Genomic DNA, 17,004 nt, shown 5'->3' with positions numbered 1-17,004 from the left:
ACATAAATAAATATGAAACTAGTTAAGAAGGCTTAAAGTTATTTACTGTGCAGATGATATTCACTGACCAGTGAAAACATTATGACCACTTACCTAATATATGTAAGTCTACCTTTGGTTCGCAGGACAGTAGTAATACGGTTTGGTATATAAAGCAATGACGGCTTTGTAGGTAGCTGTAGGCATGGTGCACCACATCTGCTTATACAAGTTACTTAATTTTAGTAAATTCCGCGATGAGCTCGGATTTGACGATCAATGACATACCAAAGGTATTGAATTGGGTTTAGATAGGGTGAGTTTGGAGACCATTGCAGGAGTTGAAATTCACCGCTGTGCCCCTCGAATCACTAAATACAAAGTTGGCCTTCTGACAAGGATTGTTGTCCTGCTGAAAGATGCAATAGCCAGCAGGAAATATGGCCGAATTGAATGGATGTACATGATTAACAATGACGTGCTGCTGTCACGGTGTCCTCCGCATGCACTACTTGGAGCGATGAATGACCATGTGAAAGTTTCTCAAGTCAAAATGGAACCATCACAAGGCTTTCATCGGCCTACTATGCACAATCATGTCCAAAACGATTGTCGCATATCTATAACTGTCTTCTTGTAAGAATATAATTTGATAATGATTTTTGCAGGGTAGTTTTAATACTGATACTATGTGTATAATGGAGAAATGTATATTTGTGGTAAATTTCATAGGGAAAAAAATTACAAACACGAAAATTATAATGAGTAAAACAAAATGTTGCTAAATGGACAAGAAGATTTTATTTTCTTTTTACTGTTCTTATTTACTGCTCTTTTGACATGAAATTTACCACACACATGTTCCGATTATACACATACTAACATTATAAGAAATACCGGGTGAATTCGTTATCAAATTACATTCCTACAACAATATATTTATAGACATGCGACAATAATTTTGGGCATGAGTGTACATCTCACCTGGAAGACGACGGATTCGGACCAAACCATCGAATTAATGAAGGCAACATCCTGATTCATTGGACCATGTAATATTGTGGCATCGTTTTGAGGTCCAATGACGATGAACTCATGCCCATTCCAGTTGTTATCGATGATACTGTGCGGTTACATTGGCACATGCGTAGAACGTCGATTACTGAAATCCATATCTAACAGTGTACACTAAATTGTGCTTAGATATACTATTGTTTTGCCTGCTATTAATTGTGTCACAGTTTCTGCCCTATCCTCTTGTTCACGAACTATTCGGAAATTGATCTTTGGCTACACTGTATGATTTCGTTTCGAAATACGCCTCCAACAAAAACATACTCTTCTAGAAATAAACTCATCCTTCCAATAAACGTGATTGAAAAGATCATCACAGTGGACGTATATTTTTCCGCCACGACTACTAGCACTAACCCTTAATGCCATCTATTATGTAGCTTTGCATTCAAAACACCACTTCTGACTGGTATTACTGCATTCTGGCACAGTGTGAAAATTTATTTAAAAACAAATACTGTATATAGATTTCGAGTTTGGTATTTTCCGATTGCTCTGTATATATGAGCTGTTTGGACTAAGTGCCACCTCCATCGGATTGAGTTATTAGCTGAAATGGGTTGAGATTAGTTCTCAGAACAACATATAGGTAGTTAAATTTCGGAAAACTACAGGAAAAGCGTATTTAGTACGTGACAATGCATTGCAATGGAAAGGTTGAACTTCCTTTTCCAATTTACTCAAAAGTAAGAAAATACCGCTTACCATCATTTTCCTCCGAGCTTTTCATACATACGTATATGTCGAAATTTTGTATCATAAAAGCCGCCACTAATTTACCACAAAACATGATTTTATAGCACAAGGAAGACAAGTTCGTACCATATCAAGGCAAGCAATTCATTATATTCTTGAAAAAAAAATAAAAAATAAAAAAAGATGGCTTGAACTACAAACATCACTGTTAATCAATATAAATGAGTCTATAAAAGTCCTCGGCAAGCTATTCCATGTATCTCGGTTTCTCTGAGAGAAAAACTTAAAAATGAAAGCTATTTACTGTAAGGAAAATTGCTTTCGTTACAAAGAAAAAGCATTCTTTCACAACTGATTGAAACATTTTCATTTGAAAGGATACTACCGAAAATATCACCTATTCCATCAAGAACTTAAAAAAAAAAAAAAAGTCTCAGCCTAAGCTATTTTTCAATAAGGATCATTGCACTCTACGGCTCTGGGTATAAATATTTTATGTAAAAGAAATTGCTCCTTTAGTTCTCATGCTTTTAAGGTAAAGACATGTATATACATATAGTTACAGTATATGGGATGAGCAATGCAGTGTGAAATGTGATAAATTACTGATGTATGTACGCTACACTTGGATAAAACTACAGGAGTCTTACACAAAATAATATATACAGTAAAAGCACTTGCTAACATTGTAAGCTATCTGTTCTACGGAGTACTCGTAAAGGAGTATTGGAATTTCGTACTTAAATAAAACAACTGTTCACTGCGTTTCATGGCTATAACCTATGGTTCTGATATGATCAAAGATGGAGCTGTCTTATGCACAGCTCGTTTACGTTCATTGGAAGAACGCAAGATTTCATTTTCTAAAATATATTTTTTTTCATGCCTGTACCGGATCAGGGCCGCGGCGGCTTAGTGTTAGAGCGTTCACCTCTGGTGCATGGGACCAATGGTTCGATCCCAGCTCGCACCAAATGAGCTTTGTGGTGGACAAACATCGTGTGCGTGGGTTTTTCGGAGTTATCCCGTTTCCTCTCACTGTCTTCATTCCATCAATTCATTCATTTCTCATCATCACCGTCTCCTTTAGCCTAGCCAACATAATCGTGGGACGTAAAACTTAAAAAAGATTTCATTTCTTGTCATTTGACTGCGCCGGATCTTGCACCATGGAATTTTTCCCTTGGAATTCGAAAGCAGAAACTAATTTTGCCCTTAATTGGGCCAACGGGCATCTGTGAGATATAAAAATGCATTGAACTTTTGAAACATTACACATTTTATGATTGTACTAAAATACAGCACATGCTAAATTGAAGCATAAAACAGTTATACAAAGCAAACTGAACTTCGTTTTAAGTTTCTTCTGACCATCAGTATACATAAACATTTAATTGTGAGTGTTGGCTTACGCTGCAGCTTTCCCACCCATTAGAATGATCGAATCTAGGTACACAAGATCATCTACAACGTCGTAACACTTGCATCATATTATCAATAAGAATGTTCATTTAACGTTTTCGTAATCATTTAATAGTTTTGTTATTTGATTGTTCAAAAATTAAGTGAAATTAAATCTCTCAGTTGAACGTCCTACGCGTATACCGGCTAGGTTAAAGGAGATGGTGATGATGAGAAATAAATGAAATGGTGGAAGGAAGAAAGTGAGAGGAAGCGGGAGAACCCCGAGAAAAAACATACACAAGGTGTTTGTCCACCACAAAGTTCAATTGGTGTGAGTGGGAATCGAACCAGGGTCTCCACGTACCAGAGGTAAATACTCTACCATTCGGGCCCCGTGGCCCCATTATTTGTTCAAATTTACCATTCTTTTTCAGCTGCGAGGCTATGTGAGACATAGACCTACAATTTAGAGTGGAATTCGAACCACCATAATTGGTTTACATTTTATTATGTTTTCCCATCGGGAATCGAACCCAGGACCACATGCACCAAAGGAACACGTGCTAGTTACTAAACTAACGGGAAGAGGCTTTAATCACTCGATGTTATTCAGTATCAGATAAGGACGTAATGTTTTTACCTACTTAGCATTAGGGGGGTTTAAGGACCCTAACATAGTCAGCTGGTATGTAGTAATGGTAAAACATGTCACAAACGTTATGATCTGTGCTCTGAATGCAGTCAGACCCATGACCGCTAGGCCTTAGGCAATTCGCCACCCCGTGCAATTGCATCATTTACTTCCCCTTTTTTCCCCTCAGAAACAACAAACCTTAAAAGCCAGGATTTTACATATGCTACTTCGCCATGAACAACGAAGGGGAGGAAAAGTGCACGCGCACTCAGAAAGGCCTAAACACTACAAATAAAATCTCATCGTGTCTGTTTTTTAAAAATAATAATATTTTATGTTAGTGAAAGATAAAGCAAACACACCTGCAGAGGGAAGATGGTTATATATATATATATATATATATATATATATATATATATATATATATATATATATATATATATATATATATATATATATATATATATATATATATATATAATTCAATATTGAGCTTCAGTCTCAATATATCAGTTTGCAACCCCAGTACAACTAGTTCTTTTATCTTTATTTCTTGATTTCCCTTCTACATCTGTTAGAAAATAAAAAAAGAAACTTGTTTCTACCTTCAATAATATAAAACTTGTTTGTGACAAAAGACAAGACTAGTTTTCATATCAAAACTGAGATAACTAACTAAATGGAACAGGTGTTCGTTACTGTTCGAAAATGGAGTTCTTGTATCTATTTCACAACAATCAAGCAATTCATGCTGGGATTTGTTTGACCATTGCTTTAGCACTCTCCATGGGACCCTAAACTATGGGACCTAAATAAATGAATGAGTATTCAAATAAAAGGCCAGCTTCGTAAAATTAACCAGCATCACCATGAAGTCTGTTTCCAACAAGAAATATTTATTTTAAATAATATAGTTATGACAGATTTTGACGGCTCGAGCAAATGCACGTGTTGCATATATTGTAGAGCTGGCCCTGCCCACGACTCTCCAGACCCGGGATGATACGCACACAACCGATATAACCCAGCCAGAGGCAAGGAAATATTGTTATACATAAAAAGAGTACCGGTAAATATGACGCTCCTGCACGAGGCAAAATTCTTCCTCGTCTCTCTCTTTCTTTCTCTCTCTCTCTCTCTCTCTCTCTCTCTGTTTTCACTACTTCTATCATTCTCTCTCTGTTGTTCGTTGAGTTGGACTGTTAAAATTTGTTAAAGTTTAACCTCCATTTCAGCACTGAGGCTGTATGTGACGTGGATCCACAGTTTAAGATAGAATCCGAACCATCCTATTGTGTTTAATTTTCAGTGCTCTTGTACCAACAATTGAACCCAATACGCCCGTTCAGTAATGGCATGCACACTAGCTATTAGACCAGGAGGGAGAGTTCTCAGTCTTTTGTAGTGTTCGTCTGTGTCAAAGCACTGCACTGACGGATAACTTCAAGATGTATCGCAGTATATGGGCGTGAGGATCAGAAAACAACGTGTCATTTTTTAGTGGTACCAACCAAGTGAGCAAGTAAAACTTGTTGTGTAGAATATGATTAATGCCGCAGAGTTCAAACGTATTTTGTTAACTGTTTTTGTACAGCTTGTTTTCGATACAACTGTTTTTTTTTTTTTTTAACCAGTATGTGAGACAAGAAACATGAAGTTATACTTGAAAGGCTCGAGTTATGGTAATTTTTTGATTATTTACACAATGAGCGCAAGGAAAATGCTGCTGGTCTCCCCTCCAAGATGTACTTTCAAAAGGTAATACGTTCAGGCCGTGTGTATTGGAATTGATACACATTGGTTTTCCTTCCTGGTTTCTATAACGTTTTGAGACAAAAAGTAATTGTTAACAGGCACAACAATTGACTACCTTTCTCAAGATCAACTTGGCCCGAGAGGGTAAACCTGATGTTTTTGCTTTGACCCTCAATCGAGATGGAGTCTCGACTGGGTATGTAAAATGATACACGCGGAAGGAAAATCTATGTGTATCAATTTAGATACACATGGCGCTGAATGTGTTAAATGTCATACCAGGAATCGAACACGTGACTATTTGAGCTCGATTACTCGAAATCTGTAATCTACTATAAAATTCTATAGTAATGTTGTAGAGTTTATATTATTTCGACTACTTCGAGATAATCAGGTAACTCGGTCTGTCCAGGTCACCGACTCTGTCTGAGTAACCAGTCCGGAGCAAACAGTCTCAGAAGTAAGACCCTGACACTGCTGATCCCAAGAGCAAAAATCGTAACTCAACTGACGTGGTGATCTCTACCACCACTGAATATGCAGAGCATTCACTTTTTTGTACTTTGGAATATCTCCTTCCTCTTAGTATATTGTAGAGCCTCAAAATGAAAGAATCGATCACGAGTTTTTATAAATAAAATTTAGGAATTAGAAATTATATTTCTGAGCTTTCGACGTCTATAGTCATTTTAGGGATGACATGTTTCGACGATCACTCTGTGCGATAAAATGGGGAAGGAAGAACTAAAAGGGAAAGAAGGAAACTACGTCAACCTGGTTCTAGGATTTGCCGGATGTGAAAGAAGAAAACCCGGGAAAACGTCACTCAGGATAGCTAGGCTTTTACACCTTTCCGATCGAGTGTCCCTGTCGTAAATGCTTTTTTTTTTCGGCGGAAAATGAAATTTGGAATTAAGTTGTAATAATTTAGGTTCAGGGCAACTTCTTCGAGAAAAAAATATCTATTTCCGAACTGCAAAAGACACCATGGTGAAGAGTGTAAAAACCTTGCAATATAAGAATCCGATACTCATTGCCGATTTTTTTAGAGATCTTATGTTCATGTCAGGGAGAAAACCCACGAGCACGGTGTTTGTCCACCACAAAGTTCACTTGGCGGGGGCTGGGATCGAACCCGGGACCCCAAGCACCAGAGGTGAACGCTCTACCACTGAGCCACCGCGCCCCCTCTCAGTTTCTACAAGACTGACTATCAATAACGATTTTTTGAGGTTGCCGTATTTTTATTCTAGAGGACTGATTCCAACATACGATGTACTCTTATGTAATTTGCTCATATTATTTATAAACCAGAATGGTGATTTATAAAGGGGAACAATAGCTTAAGAAGTAACGGTAATTTCAGTATTACCCTCACGAACGATTCAACCTTGTTATTATTAGTTCTATTATGTTGAGTTCGAGGAAAGGATCCTATTAAAAAATAAAAAAATGTCTAAATCTATTCATCAACGAGGAGCGCAAGAAACCGTTGTCAACTCAATGTTACAAATTACCACGGTAAAAGAGCAGTCAAGTTAAAAAAAGAAGAAGAAGAGAATATCTCCTTCTCTAGGGGAAACACTGAACCTGAAATACTATACTTTAAAATTGAGTTCTCTACTCCGCTTCACAACCAAGTTGGATTTATTTTTATTTATTTATTTATTTATTTATTTGTTTCTAGCATCAAAATAGGATATAAGAATTACTTTCCTACTTATTTTCAGGGAGGAGAGGGTTGAAGATAGAAACAGGGAGTTGAGCTCCCTTGGGCATCTCGAAGCTATGGGTCTGAATTGATACAGGCCATTTGATCGTTAGCATCACTAATGCTAGGAAAGTTATAAGAAGTATCACATTTGGTACAATGGAGTTTTCTTGTATTGAATTCCTTTTTTGAAACTTAATCCTTAGAATAGGATTTTGTTGTCTTTATTTTCTGCGTGGAGATATTTCCTTAACGACGGTTTCCCACTGGTTTTTGCCACCACCAAACGACAAAGCATCACCCAGCAACAGGCTCTGGTTTCTTCCTTCCTTTGTATACTAATGAGCGTAGCCGTTAACGCTGGACTGATTATTCCTTTGGGTTAAATAATTCATGTAGTAGGTGGTGTTGCCACACGACATGGAAATGACCACGCAAAAAACTTTTTAGTTCAGAAATGTTTCCCTTATACTCTTTTTGAAAGTCAAAGAAAAATCTAAAGAAGGGATATTATTCTCTTCTCGCTTTTGGCTTTGAAGTAGTGTTTCCAAACTCACCAAAAGAAACAAGCATACACAAGATAAGAATGGACCATTTTATGTTTCCGAGGACGTACGATAAAATATCCGTCATGGTTAAGAGAAATGGAAACAATAATAAGATGCAATCTGATAGTTAATTGTGTACAGTTTGTTTTCATATGCAGTACGTATGTAAATAAATAATCTGTTCCAGCAGAATAAAGCCATCGATTGCATCAGATTCTAACACACGACAGACTTTTCAGCGCCTTAAAAACTTATTTTACTCAAGACCTACGCATGAGAATTTACACTCAAGCATGCCAGTTTGTTTTACTCAAACATGTAAAATTTTTATTTTACTCAAGCACGCATGTAAAAGAATTGTTGTACTCAAGTATGTAAAAATTTATTTTACTCGAGCACGTAAAAAATTGTTTTACTCAAGCATGTAAAAATTTGTTTAACTCAAGCATGTGAACATTTGTTTTACTCAACCATGTAAAAATTTGTTTTACTCAAACATGAAAAAAATTGTTTTACTGAAACATGTAAAAATGTGTTTTACTCAAGCATATAAACATTTCTTTTACTCAAGCATGTAAACATTTCTTTTACTCAAGCATGTAAAAATTTGTTTTACTCAAGCACGTAAAAATTTGTTTTACTCAAGCACATAAAAATTTGTTTTACTCAAGTATGTAAAAATTTGTTTTACTCAAGCATGTAAAAGTTTATTTTATTCAAGCATGTAAACATTTATTTAACTCAAGCACCTAAACATTTGTTTTACTCAAACATGTAAAAGTATTTTTTCAAGCATGTAAAAATTTGTTTAACTCAAGCACGTAAACATTTGTTTAACTCAAGCATGTAAAAATTTGTTTAACTCAAGGCACGTCAACATTTGTTTAACTCAAGCATATAAAAGTTTGTTTTATTCAAGCACGTAAAAATTTGTTTTACTCAAGCATGTAAAAATTAGTTTTAATCAAGCATATAAAAATTTGTTTTACTCAAACATGTAAAAATTAGTTTTACTCAAGCACGTAAAAATTTGTTTTACTCAAACATGTAAAAATTTGTTTTACTCAAGCATGTAAAAATTTGTTTTACTCAAACATGTAAAAATTTGTTTTACTCAAACTTGTAAAAATTTGTTTTACTCAAGACCTACGCATGAAAGCTTATACTCAAGTATGTCATTTTGTTCAGCTTGATGTAATCTATCGACTCGCATGTACCTGTATCTCATCTTTGGACAGAGCTTCCTCGTAGCTATGTGTATAGCAAAGACGTGGGAAACCTAGGTTTGATTCCCGGTGGGAGTTCATGTGAACTGGGCTGAAAGGGGCACTAAACTGAAAATCCACTTTACGCTATCCCACTTATCTTTGGATAATAGTTCAACAGAAATTACAGTTTAAGAGTTAACGGAAATTTTGAACTTTATCCCATTAACCTCATCTTGCTAGCGTCGTAAAGAAGAGATTGATGAGGGTCAACTTTGCTATCAGTTTAACCTTGATGGGTGACGTCGTTCTTGTATACCATCTATTTTTGGGTTTACAATTTTTTTCACAATTTCCTCGAAAACTGCACATGAGTTTTTATACTGACACTGGTCTTCGGCTAGCTAGAAACTTCGCCCTCAGATCTCGTCATCGGCCAATGGCTTCGCACTTCTTATATTCCTAAAATACCTCTCATCTTAAGAAATTTTGACTATGGTAATCTTATTATAACAATGATAAGCCTTTTTCTTTCCTTCTAACGGAAACATCGAAAGAAGTTTAAACACGCCTTTAATTATTTTAAATAAAAAGTCTAAATTTCATGTCCCTGACCTTAACGGATTTTGAGATATGGCCATCTTATTTTAACAATTGTCGCAACTCCTACTTTTTTCTACCTGCTTTTTCCCGTCCCTTCCAGGGAAAATATCAAAAAAAGTTGAAACACGTCTTAAATTCTTTTAAATGAACAATCTTAATACCAAATTTCATGTCTCTAATCTTATCGAATTTCCAGATATGAAGATCCAATTATAATAATTGTATCCCCAGTCTTCCTTCTTCCCGCCTCGCCTACTTTCTGCCCTTCTAGGACACACACACACATTATATATATATATATATATATATATATATATATATATATATATATATATATATATATATATATAGATAGATAGATAGATAGATAGATAGATAGATAGATAGATAGATAGATATTAAAACGGCGAAACGTGTCCTAACTATTTTAAATAAGAAATCCAAACATTGAATTTTATGTATCAAACTTTAAGAGATTTCGAGATATGGACATTTTATTATAACAATTATGGTTCCCACCCATTTTCCTTTCACCTCTTTTCTTCCCTCCTAGGTTACATATTTTTTAAAAAATCTGAAAATTTTGTCTAATTGTTTTAAATGAGAAGTCTATATACAAAATTCCATTACTCAAACCTTTAGAGATTTCCAGATACGGCCATTTTAAAGATGACAAATGAAATGAAATGTTTCAGTTTTACGTTCCTCAGGTATGCCGGTTAAGCTAAAGGAGACTAAATAATATAGTGATTTTTCATATAGAGAATACAAAGAAAGCGCTGTTTGGGCTCAGTAGTATCTCTCACATTTTACACACCAAGTTTGAACTTGAAGTTATCCTTCATTGTAGTCAGAGTTGCCAACCTGAGAAAACAAAATTATCGACTTTCGTCTTTAAAATTATTGTATATTACAAAAAATATCGTATATTCGTTAAGTACATGATAATTGTAGAAATAAGTATAATTCTATTAATAATAGCAATAATATATAATAAACGTATCTAGTAATCTTCAGTTCCGAACTCCAAATCGGCGTCACTCTCCCCAACATTTTTAAACTCCTCATTGATACTACTGTGAACAATAATATTTCCACCCCTCGTAAATGTAATTGAATTTAAAGCATGAATGCAGGGTTGCCACTTGCCAATTCTCGAATCGTTGTTGATTCATTTTAGCAGGCATTACTATTAGAAACCTCCGTGTGTGTGTTTCATAATTACTTAATGCACATCTAAAATTTATTTGTACTTTCAAAAACTGCGAAAAAAGTGTGCTTGCTAAAATTATCGTATATTCACCTACTATTGCAAAGGTATTATTGTATATAACATTAAGACGTAAATTATTGTATATGACGATGCATTATCGTATGGTTGGTAAGCCTGATTGTAGTGTTTCAACATAAACACACACCAAGAAGATAAAAAGAAATTTATAGAGTTATAGTGAGAAAGAGAAATAAGAGATTTGTTACAATTACATTAGCAACCCCATTCAAACTCTACATATGTATATAATGATGTTTCGTTGTCTCCCGGTTAATTCGGGTATGTTTCGGTTACGGGTACTTCCGAATCACTCAGTCTAATGGGTTTATGGATCTAATTGTTTTTGAGTCTTCTGGGTCACGAAGTTCTTGAATAGTTCCATCAATACATTTTCATATTACATCTATTCTTCAGTTTCTGCTCCAAATTTATTAGAGACAGGCAGCAGTCACAAGACTCACAGAAGTAGTATATATGTAATTATAGCATTGGTTTCTTCTTAGTCCACGGTTAGGATTTTTCTGTAGGGCTACTATTATTCAATAGTGTTCCGTACCGTTTAGAATATAGAAAACTTTAATTTGAATCTGGTTAGTGTATTCTAACTTCTACTTTATTTCTTTTAAGGTTGTAGCGGAGGAGACTGCAACTCACAGTGTCCATTTGATGGGAAGAAGGAGTCTATCTGCAACTGTGAAAAGGGCTCAAAAATCCCTTCAGGTAAGTGGTGCTAAGTAACTTTTAATGTTATATGAAATGAAATCTTTGAGTTTTACGTCCCATGGTTACGCCAACTAGGCTAAAGGAGACGGTGATGATGAAAAATGAATGAAATGGTGGAATGAAGAGAATGGGAGGAAACGGGAAAGCCCAGAGAAAACACACGCACACGATGTTTGTCCACCACAAAGTTCACTTTGTAACGTTCCTCTTTGAGCGTTACATTTTCTCAAAGAGAATATTTGCGGAAATGTTCAATCAGCTCTCAGTTAATATTATTTCTTATTATATTTTCTCAATTCTCAACTCTCATGAAGGATTCAAGATGGGTGACAATTGGACTAGTGCGTGTAGATGTAGTTTGCTACTTCTCTTTGTATGTCTATGGTTTGCGTTGAGCGGCTTTTGAGAGTAGCTCGGATCGTTTGAAATAATTTAAAATTTTGTGTTTCATGTAAAACGGAAGGATTATTATGAATCTGCATATATAAATGCTCGTTTATATAATTTTATTCTCCTTTAGTTATATTTGTTTTGTTATAAAATCTGTTATTTCCATTCTACGCTCTGATGCGTAGTATGGAATGACCAATCCGGAAGTGAGAGGGCTGCGGAGAGCCCCCTCTGGTTCACCTTTTTCTTTGTACTACGAACTGCGAACATGGCCGTGGTGTGGTGAGAAGCACGATTGTCCATAATTTTGGATATTAATTTACAGTGAACTATGCAGTGAGTGGCTGTTCTTTAATATAAATATTTAAAGAAGCTGTTTTAGTTGAACGGTATGCTAGGCTAGCGGGTATAAACAAGAATCATAAGAGAACTTACTCAAATATTCGACCTGTGCGTTTTGAAGTATGGCTGAGATTGGTTAGATATTTCCTAACTGTTAATGTGATGAAAGCTGAAGTTCAGAAATCCCTTTTGTGCTGTCTCTGGGACTGAACTCGATTGATGTATGGCCTCCTTCTCTTGACGTAGTGAATTTCCGTCCACCTTTACTACATTTTCTTGGCAAGGGACTTCGTCCTATTATTTGTTGTCAGCCCAGCCTGCCTCTCCGGAATTTAATGTGTCTAACTGTGGTCGCTATTGTGAGGATGAACATTGCAGCAGCTTTGCAGTGATTGTTTGTCTACCTGGTGGAGATAGTAGCGGAACGTATGCTTTTGCTATTAACCCAGGAGGGGTCGTCGTGTGATCAATCCACGCCGAAGTTATGGCTGTACACATGGTGAGATGTTGGAGGAGTCATCAGGACCGGTCGCCACCCTGGAGTGCTGTTTCGCAGTGTTTCCACAGTGTCCATATTCGTAAAGTGAAACCACGGTCGGGTGAGCTTTGGTAACTGTCTACTAGGTAAATATGTCTATTTCTTTTTATTCCGTCTTGTGAAGAAACTGGTATCATCCGGGAAGTTGCGGAAGAAATTGTCCACCATTTATAGTTGTCCAAATTGTTTTAAATATAATATCTAACGTCGTATCAATGTCTTCGTGTGTTCATTATCTTACTACAGATTACTTATGAACAAACAATAATATACGTTCAATAATTCTCAGTTTTCTTGGTGTATACATATACATATATATATTATCCGAGTCAGTTTACAATGTCCATAATATTGTCCGAAATGAGTTTTGTCCGTAATATGTCCGCGTAAACGAGAGTGAGTCTCTATCCAGTAAGTTGAATCATACGCCAGAGGGGTAGTCTGATATCAAAGCCGTTTCTCTCTTGCTCTGAATAAAAATCATCTCTTAGAGTTGTCTAGATGTATAATATATTACTAGCTGCCATCTAGCACATGTATGTTAGCAACAGGCATTCCGTATTGTCTATTCTCTCAGGTATTCTATTTGATAAATTAAAGATTGATTAGCGATGGCTAGTTTACGTCTGTCTAGCAGCGGGCATTCCGTATTGTTTATCAATAACTATATACATATGTATATCTATATAATCTACGATCTAAGCATTAAGTCGCCGCACCCCAAGTTCGTATTCTCGAGTTGTTCTGTTACGTTTGATTGTGATGTTGCTCACTAGATCAGTGAGGCACGTTAAGACGGTGGGTGTACGATACCACTCGTACTTCAATGGGGGAGTGTCAGAAGTCGAGTCTAATTTTACTGGCTGGTTTTGTGTTCCCCATAATGTGCTACAGAGTTTAATGTTATTACCGCCGCTGCTAATAGTAAATGTCGAGGTAAATGCCCTCTCAGCAGTTGGATGCGGGTGAAGTGGAGAAGTTATGTGCTAAAAGGGGGAAGGTTAATTGACGCAGCCGTAGGTCTCTCTCTCTCTTTGCAATGAGATGTTCACGAGTGGTAATGTAATTGGTAAATTTCCTTTGGTGAAGTAGCCTACCAAGGATTTTTGTGCTATTGTCTAGAAATGTAAACAACTCTCTTACTGTTAGTACAGTGTGGCTTAATTCATATTGTTATTTACCTTTGAGTGGTGTTGGCGTTAAAAGGTTTGAGAAACTTAAACGGAATATAAAGATTTTTTTTCCTGAATCTAGCTATCCACGATCATGAATGTCAGAGTCTTTTGTTATACGTTTATTACAAGGAAAGTTAAATAAACAGAGATGCAAGATATATGGTGTTATTCTAAATGATTTCTTTTTTTTTCTTTCTTTTCCTCGTCTTTTCCTTAGCATTGACAACGCAAGTAGTGTACAAGAATCTGGAGTAAGTAGCGTTGTGTTTACTGGTCTATAAATTATAGTGTAAGAAGGAATAACGGCGACCCAATGTTTTTTTTTCTTTCTTTTCCTTCGTTTCCTTAATGTCAGCTACGGATACAAATTCAAGGTAATATAAGACGCTAGGTAGCGCTTTTCAAGTTTAGCTACCCAGCCATAGAAACGAACTAGCGTAAATAGCGCTTTTCAAAATGGCGAACCCAGCTGTAGGATTATTTTATTGTCTAAAATGTTACACTATTTTTGTCGTGTCATGCGGGAAGAAACGAGTGATACGGACTGTCGCGTTGGTGTTGATGAGATATACTGGATAGAGCTCACATATGTTTATGTTTATTAGACTTATAAGTCAGTAAGTAAGAATGTCGGCTGAGTCGAGGAATCTTCCTCCTAATGGAGATGATATTATTTGTGTTTGTTGTAGCGAACCTCTTGCTGCCGCGGAACAAATTGATTCTGATAAGAAACGTGCTATATCTTGTGACAGGTGTCACGAATGGTCACATTTTGTTTGTGTTAAGTTAAAGGATACTTCTAGTGTTTTCGAAGCTGTTAGCTCAGATTCTTTTGTTTGGGTTTGTCCTAAATGCGACGTGCATGTTTCTCCTGAAGCGTCGGAGCGTGAGAACGAATCACCTCCCAAGCATTTTTCTTCGCCTAAGTCCCCGCAAGGTAGCGAAAAAGGGACAGAGCACGTTAGTGAACTTGCTGAAATGTTCGCTCTTGTATTGAGTAAGATAGAAGAAAGTAATGCTAATACTAATAGTAAAATAGAAAGTATAAAAGAAAGTAACGACGCTAATAATACTAGAATTCAAGAGTGCATTGTTGAAAATGTACATAGCCTCTCCACTACAATTAACAAAATTGATGAAAGAATAGGTAGTGTAGAAAACCTTTGTAGTTCGTTAACTGTTAACCAAAAGGATTTGCAAGTGCAGTTAGATAGTATTAAATTGGAGGTTGACAGTAATAAATCGTATATTGAGAATAATAAGTCATGTATTGAATCTGTGAAAACGGAAGTTGAAAATAATAAGTTATGTATTGAATCTGTTAAGTCGTGTGTCGAGTCCGTGGAATCTCGTGTTGATTCTATAGAAAAGGAAACAGAATCTCATTATAAAGCATTAAAGGTTGTTTTTGATAGAATAAAAAAACTTGAAAATGAGAATGAGGAAGTGAAAATTGAACTAGAAGGGTGTAATACTAGTCAATCTAAGCTTTTCTCTGAAGTGTTAACCCTAACTAATAAAGTGGATAAATTGCAGAAACCTAAATTTACGTCAGTTGAGTGTGGGAGCCTGAGTAAGGAAGGTGTCCCCTGTAAACGTCCTTGTAATAGTGAAAATTCTGTAGTGTCGTTTTCTGAGTCAAGGGATAATTTGCCTGTCAATACTATTGTTAGTACGTCTGCTGAATGCAATGCGTCTGTTACTAGTTTTGATAGTTATTTGAGTAAACCTGTGTTTGTGCAATCAGAACCTGATATTAAATATGAGTTTCCGGCTAGTCCTATTGAAACTAAAGTAATCGCTAGTGCTTTAAATGTTTTTCCAAATGTTAATTCTTCTGTTTATTACAGCAATAATGTAAGTAATAGCACTCGTACTACTGACACTGTCACATGGTCAATGTCGAGGGGGATCACTTCTCATGTTGGGAATAGCCCACCAGTGTTTAATACTAGCTATTTAAAGCCTAGTTATGATCCTAGTGTTTTCCACACTGCTATTGTGCCGAATAATCCGGTACCGCGAAACAGTGTTGCCACTTTCAGTGGTACAGCACCGCATTCATTGCCTTTTGCGATTAAGCAGAAAGATTTACAATCTTTTCCTTCGTATTCTGGGGATATCAAACCTGGAGCCCCAAGGAAGTTTTTGAGGGATCTTGAGAAATGTTTAAGTATGTATTCACTTACTGATGGAGACAAACTACGGGTCGTAGAACATTGTATGGTGCGAGCCGCGTTTGCTTGGTATAGCTCAGTAGCTCCCGAAATCAAAACTTATCAAGACTTTATGCGTCTTTTTAAGAATCAGTATTGTTCGCCTCAGATAGAGCGTGCACAGAAGAAGTCGTTGCAATCTTTGCGCTATGATAAGACGAAGTTTGCTTCATTGTTAGATTACGTTTGGTTTGTAGTCGAAAGTTACTATAATATATGTGAAACCCCGAGTACTTCGGAACTTGTGGAATTAATTTTGAATTGTTTACCGCCTAGGGACATGCGTTTGCTGTCCGTTCAGCAGTATAATAGTGTTGATGAATTAATGAGTAAAGTAGCGTTATTATCTGGGATTGAGGATACTTCTATGCATGAAGTTAGGCCTCCAACAAAGAAAGTATTCGCTAAGCAAGCTAAAATCATTAATCGTAATTCAGAACATGTTGACAGTAGCTGTCAAACTGAATTTTTAAGCTATGCTCAAACTGAAAATAGGAATAACAATAACAATAACAATAATGGTAATAATTATCAGTATAATAGTCGATATCGAGGAAATGGTAGAAATCGTTATCGTGGAAGAAATCGAGGACGTAACGGAAGATATCAAAATAATGATAGGAGACGAGATGAAGCATCTTCCAATCCAAGGGAAGATCAACCTTCATCTACTTCGGAAAACTAAGGTTGCAGTCTTTTCCGAACACGGGGGGAAACGACTGCTGTATTTCTCCAGTC

At 36.2% G+C, this 17,004-nt stretch overlaps 1 protein-coding gene and 1 long non-coding RNA gene across 5 annotated transcripts in view; one reads left to right on the top strand and one right to left on the bottom strand.

The window, feature by feature from the left end:
• The window catches only part of LOC145676051 (uncharacterized), a 554,345-nt gene that overhangs the window by 322,898 nt on the left and 214,443 nt on the right, over window positions 1-17,004 (top strand). For all 4 annotated transcript variants that reach the window (XM_081746908.1, XM_081746905.1, XM_081746907.1 and 1 more), the window contains one exon: window positions 11,510-11,602. In XM_081746908.1, coding sequence (XP_081603034.1) covers window positions 11,510-11,602 — 93 coding nt within the window. The remainder of the gene's footprint in view (window positions 1-11,509; window positions 11,603-17,004) is intronic.
• The window catches only part of LOC145676054 (uncharacterized), a 217,919-nt gene that overhangs the window by 184,166 nt on the left and 16,749 nt on the right, over window positions 1-17,004 (bottom strand). The gene's annotated exons all lie outside the window — the stretch shown is intronic.

The sequence above is a fragment of the Thermobia domestica genome, chromosome 18 (genome assembly GCF_964235325.1).
Source record: "Thermobia domestica chromosome 18, izTheDome1.hap1.1, whole genome shotgun sequence".
In the NCBI taxonomy this organism is placed as follows: Eukaryota; Metazoa; Arthropoda; class Insecta; order Zygentoma; family Lepismatidae; genus Thermobia; species Thermobia domestica.
This window is presented reverse-complemented; position numbering and strand designations above follow the sequence as displayed.